Here is a 6000-nt window from a genome sequence, read left to right on the forward strand (position 1 = left end):
AACTAGTTTGGCGCCACTGACAGGTTTTTGATTTGTCAAGTGAACCTTGGAAGAGAGAGAAATGAAACTAACAAGTTTCATTGCTAATAATTTCTTAAGTCCAGCTACAAAATGACCTGCAAGGGAAGATAAAGTTACACTTTTTCTGCTTTTGATGCATAAAACACGACCTTAATTTATTTCAGGAAGTTTAAGCTTTGTATTAGGAGCATGTTCCTATGATTTTTCCTAGTTTTGCTGGAAGACTCGAATGTGAATTTTGAGCGAATTTTGCAGAGTTCTGGATCTAGAGATAAACATCTGCGGGAAAGCATTAGGCACTGGGATTAAAGAGGTTAATGGCCCAGATTTACACAATCCAATTAAAAGCAGCAAAGAACCTTGTAGCACCTTATAGACTAACAGACGTTTTGGAGCATGAGCTTTCGTGGGTGAATACCCACTTCGTTGGATGCAATCCAATTAAAAATCTTTTAACCTCTCAACTGCTCAGGTGTTACTCCCGTAATTGTCCTAGTTCTCCAATTATCCATGAGTTCCTGAATAGATCAAATCAATTTTTTAGTGTTGAGACAAGTTTAAGAAAAGTCTTCTTACAAATAAAGCAGCAAAGAATGGGTATGTGCCTTTTTTCCTCCCTGGTAGGTCACCTTTCCGAGTCTGTAATGTCACAGTGCATTTCAGCCATAGTCCAGTTCAATTGTCAGGAGGAAAGAATGCCCATTTCGGACAATTTGGCCTAAAGTTCTCATTGTCCCCATCCCAAATGGGAATCTATATAATGCAAGCATGTAGACTGTTGGCCCTTATTCCAGCCGCTATGATTTGTATAACAAGGCATTAGCAAAAGTCCTAGATGAGGAAAAAGCAAGAAGTTATCATTTTAAGCTCCCATAAGGCAAAGATTCTATAGCCATATATGCTGGCCTATCCTCAAGAGCCCTGTGTATTCCGTGGCCACTGAATTTACATCTTACCGGAGAATTACACTCTAAAATGAGAACTGAAGTTCCCAAGTCTTTCTTACCCTCATTGTTGGAAATAAAACCTAGAAAGTTAACTGACTAAACTGAAGCAGTAATATATTTGAGTGAACACACAGCCTGCAACAATAGCTCTAAGTGTAGTGGGGTGACCTGCCTCATTCATCTCAATCTGGGGCCTGTAAAATCAGATTCCAAATGCCAAGGAATTCAATATTTATGTCATACCATTTGCTGTTTTACTGCAGCCATGCATCTGAAATTATGTTTTCTTCTTGCAGCTGCCTCTTATTCCCAAGATTTCATGACAATGGGAAATTAAACAGATTACAGTGTATGCTCTCTCTACTGTCAAACACAGTCAGGCAGCAGGAAGTTGGGGAACCAGAACAGGAATCTAACTTGCAGCCAGGAAGCCAAGTGAACCAAGAATGTAAGATCTCAAGTTGAGCTTCCTGGAGAGCATCTTAGCAGTTAGGAGTAGCCAGCACTGGCAGGTGACTTCAAGCTCCACCCTTCCCTATTATACAGGGGAATAGGAAGAGGTTCTGATCCAGGCTGGCTGGCCGGCCAACATCACAGGAACCAAAAGTCAGGGAGTGCAGCCAGGCTGCCTTGGAAAAGTTAGTGGGGGAAAAAAAGCCAAAACCATTTTCAAAAATAGAGGGATAGTTGAAAGTACTAACTGATAGAAAATTGATGACGACCCTTAGATAGCTGTACAGAAAAAGATGGCAGATGGAAATGGAGGGCATTTCATGACAGTTGCCAAAGAATGTAAGCATTGCTGCTGCTGTAGCACTAGGTCCTATTCTGCCTCTGAATAGGCAGGGCCTCTGTTATACCCTACAATATTTATAATAAAGCAGAGCTGATATTTATGAAAAGAAACAAACCTCAAACCTAAAAAAGAGTTCTGTTGTATCCTCACTAGAGCTTCAATTAGCCCACCCCAGAGCAATATGCCTGTGCCTTTTTTCTCCCTAGACCGGGAATTTGAGTTTGACCTTTCTCCACTCCTTCCACACCCTGCTCAGAATATAAAGATATGTAATGTCTACTCACACTCCTGGTATTGCACCCACATGTGCAGCATTTCTACATACAGGAGTTGCAGTTACCATGACAGCATATTACCTGAAAGGGAGAAGGAACATGGCTCCCTATAATAGTTATAGTGTAGTTTACCCATCAAGCAGCAGGTGGAGCTATTAGCCAAGTACTGTACATGCTTTTTGAAAGCTAGTTGATACCTTAATCAACTTTTTCAGGACTTGGGTCTTGTAGCTGACAGCTAGGAGTATTTCTCTGTTGTACATACATCAGTGGCTCTCAAAGTGTGGGGACGTGTCCCCCACGGGGGGACATGGAGGAACATTCGGGGAGGGGGGGGAGGCAGCACAGAGGGATCACCATGTTTCCAGTCCCACGCTGCTCCCAGACCAGCTGTACCTCCAGCCCTGTTCAGCACCCAGTCCTGCTCCACCTCCAGACCCAGCTCCACCCTCACTCGTTCTGTCCCCAGAGCAGGTCCCCTTAATTCCTTCTCTGCCTGTAGCCCCAGCTCTTCCCCAATCCCCAGTTCTACCCCTACTTCTGCCTTCGACCCAAGCTCTGCTGCCAAGGAACCCTTGGCTGTGCAGTAATTGGAGGATGGGCACAGACAGATTCCATTATTGATAAAGGGGGTGGGGCATGACTGGAAAAGTTTGAGCACCCACGTAGACCAATACAATTATTTATCTATAATTAATTCAACCTCTATTTTTATCTACTCTTATAAGAGGCTGGAAGCGTGCAAAGATTCTCTAGCAAATAGTTTTGGAACAAACACTCAAGGTGAAAAAAGTCTGCTGTCCCAGTGTTAAATTCAATTCAAAAGTAAAGCAGTTAGCTGATAAATGACCCTGGTAATATAAAATAGCTTACATAAGGGGAATGGGGAGAAAGGGTACCTTAGATCAGTTGTGCCCAAATGTTTTCTGTCACACCACACACACCTCTTATGAGTAATGAAATCTGTCCATGGCCCCACTCCATTATTTAACAGTTGGCTCAGCACAGGAGCTTGGGCTGAAGGCGGAGCTGGCCTGGGAGTGGAGCAGAACTGCAGTTGGGGCTATAGCAGAGCTATGACTGGTGCCAGAGCTTTGGGGAGCATGGTGGGGGTGCTCCCATCCCTCCCCACCCCCCGTGGGGGCTGGCCCTTGCCCCACCACATACACCCCTGCACTGGGGACCACTGGCTTAGATGTATGTGTCTAATAAAGGGGTTGGCAACCTTTCAGAAGTGGTGTGCCGAGTCTTCATTTATTCACTCTAATTTAAGGTTTCATGTGCCAGTAATACATTTTAACGTTTTTAGAAGGTCTCTTTCTATAATATATAATTAAACTGTTGTTGTATGTAAGGTTTTTAAAATGTTTACGAAGCCATCATTTAAAATTAAATTAAAATGCAGAGCCCCCTGGACCAGTGGGCAGGACCCAGGCAGTGTGAGTGCCACTGAAAAGCAGCTGGCGTGCCAACTTTGGCACCCGTGCCATAGGTTGCCCACCCCGGTCTAATACTTAACAGAACTTGTACAGACTGAAAGCGGATATACAATCAAGTTGTTAATATGATAGGAAGTGGCTTTTGGATTGTGTGTGTTTAGGACCTCATTGCAGTAGCGAGAAAATATAGCAGTGTCATGCTACCATAAATGAAATAATGTGAAACGTGAAGAGCAAAATTGCATTTAAATATGAAAGGCAAGCCACTAAAACATTTGCTTTTACAAAAAAAGAAAATATTAAACAATCAGCTTTGAGAATACAAAGGTCAACTTAATTAGTGTCACCATTTGAAATATTTTAAAGCCAATTATTTATGACAGCTTTCTGTGCACACCTGCAGGAAAGGCAGTTTTTATATGTTTGTACAGAGCATAGTACATGTTGAGAGCTACAACACAACGGCTACCATGCAACCGAGATTCTTTATTGCTAGTATCTTCAGATGGTTTTATCAGTGTAGTCCTATTATTAACATCACATCAATGCAGCACACCCCGACACCCACCCCCCAACAGACAACAGCATGATATAGTGAAAGGGGATGTGCAAAGAGCATCAAGCATTTTCTTGAAAAGTCTCCTTATTCTTATTTAGTAAATGATTAACTATGTGTGAGAGATAAATATGTCCTAGTACACCCTGAAAAAGAATTCACATAAAGAGAACTAATTTCTCTCAAAAACAATAAGGTACACTTTTGGCCTTTAAAAGTTTGATAGAGAAAAAAATGCACATTTTAGTTTTTAGTACTTTCAACACACACATCTGAGAACTGCAATTGTTTGGTTTTTTTGAAGAGCAATTCATAGCAAGCTTATAATATGAAATTGCTTTTGAAAAAATTCAAACTAAAACATTACTTTAGCTGAAATATGTAACTATAATATACAGACATCAGAACTGCTTTGTTATGCATTTCCACAGTAGCCTAGGCAAGTCTCCATAGTAGCAGACACACCAGTGGAAGTTAACTTTACCAGGCAGTGCCTGCATCCACTACTGCCAGTGAAGAACCTGCCATGAGACCAATGGAAGCATGCATTTCAAACGCTCTGCAAGATCTGACCTCCTATGGGGCACTACCCCGTACAGCCCGAGAGAGAGGCAGAAGGGAAGAGGATGATTGACGCTCTTCTGAAAATGCTTCCTACAGACCAGCTGATCTGAGACATCGGTGACCTCGCGCTGAAGCCTCCACCTCACTGGGCATCAGAGCAGGGAAATGCCGCCACAGGCCGGCTAATCTCAGCCCCCGAGCCGAGGCAGGAGGGGAACAAGCCCAACTCCCCACGCTCGTCGGCTGCTACTCCATCCAGTAGCACTCACCCCAGCGGGCCGGGGCTTCCCCCCTGGGCGCAGACTAGTGTGTGACTGCAGAGAAGGACCCGAGACCGCTCCCACGCCGGCAGGGGACGGGCCGGAGCCGAACCTGCCGGTGGTGAACCGGGGCCATGTGGCGCAGTCAATGTGCGCGTGGGAGGGCGGGGCCGCGGCCACAGCTCCGCGCTCCGCCCGCCCTGGCGCTGGGCTCCCGCGCACGGGGAGCGAGCGGAACAGGCCGGGCGTCGCCAGCCAGGCTGCAACAAAATGGCGGCGGTTGCGAGGCATGGCGCTGTGTTCTCGCCGCCCCGGCTTCCTGCCCTCGGCAGAGCCGGCCCATTGCACCCCGCAGCGACCGCTCGCCCTCCAGCCCCGCCGCTTCCACCCCACATGGAACCTCGCCCATGCAAGGGCCGGTGACCCCCAACCTCAGTCACACTGAGCCTCAGGCCGTGGCGAGCCCCTCCCCACAGGCAAGCCAGCCCTGCACCCCGTTCCCAACCTACAACTAGCCAGCGGCTTTCGACCCCAACCCTCCCCCTGGACTCCCCCACACCAAGGCTCAGATCACCACCCCCCGAGCCCCGGCCTTGTCCCCCGGAGCCAGCGCACCGACCCCAAACCACATCGCTAACCCCGCTCAGCTGGTGCCCTGCCGCCAGCCCCACTCACCATCGTTCCCCGCACGCGGGACAGCGCCCATGCACGTGTAAAAACTAACCCCACCGACTCCCTCCCGCCTACCCCCTAAAACAGCAGCTCTTCCCCCTCGGCCAGCCGCCTCTAAGTAATGAGTGCGGGGAAGGGGGCGGGGAAAGGCCACACCCAGAGGGGCACTGTTTGTAGGAAGAGGGAGGGAGGGAAGGAGGCTTTGTTCGAAGACTGACTTCTTCGAGGTGTTCCCACCCTGCCTTTAATCTGGTGTTGGATTGGGGTGGGTTTTGCTCTAACCTCTCTGGAGGTGGGAAAGGTATTTTAGTGGGTGCCCTGTAGCTTCCCCCTGGCCGCCAGTGAAAAGGGTAACATTTTGCTGTATAGCATAAGCTCTTTCCATCAAATGGGAGGACTTTGCTCAGCAGGTGTTAATTTTAATAATCCTTTGAGACTCTTACCGCATTTAATCGGTCCTCGGTTAAAAC

General features: G+C 47.0%; 1 protein-coding gene across 1 annotated transcript in view; it reads right to left on the reverse strand.

Moving 5' to 3' along the window:
- The window catches only part of DAZL (deleted in azoospermia like), a 51413-nt gene extending 45786 nt beyond the window's left edge, over positions 1–5627 (reverse strand). The window contains exon 1 of the mRNA XM_050938526.1: positions 5534–5627. Within this exon, the coding sequence (XP_050794483.1) occupies positions 5534–5536 (3 nt within the window). The 5' untranslated portion in view covers positions 5537–5627. The remainder of the gene's footprint in view (positions 1–5533) is intronic.
- Positions 5628–6000: the final 373 nt, after the last annotated feature.

This window comes from Gopherus flavomarginatus, chromosome 2 (genome assembly GCF_025201925.1).
Source record: "Gopherus flavomarginatus isolate rGopFla2 chromosome 2, rGopFla2.mat.asm, whole genome shotgun sequence".
Classification (NCBI taxonomy): domain Eukaryota; kingdom Metazoa; phylum Chordata; order Testudines; family Testudinidae; genus Gopherus; species Gopherus flavomarginatus.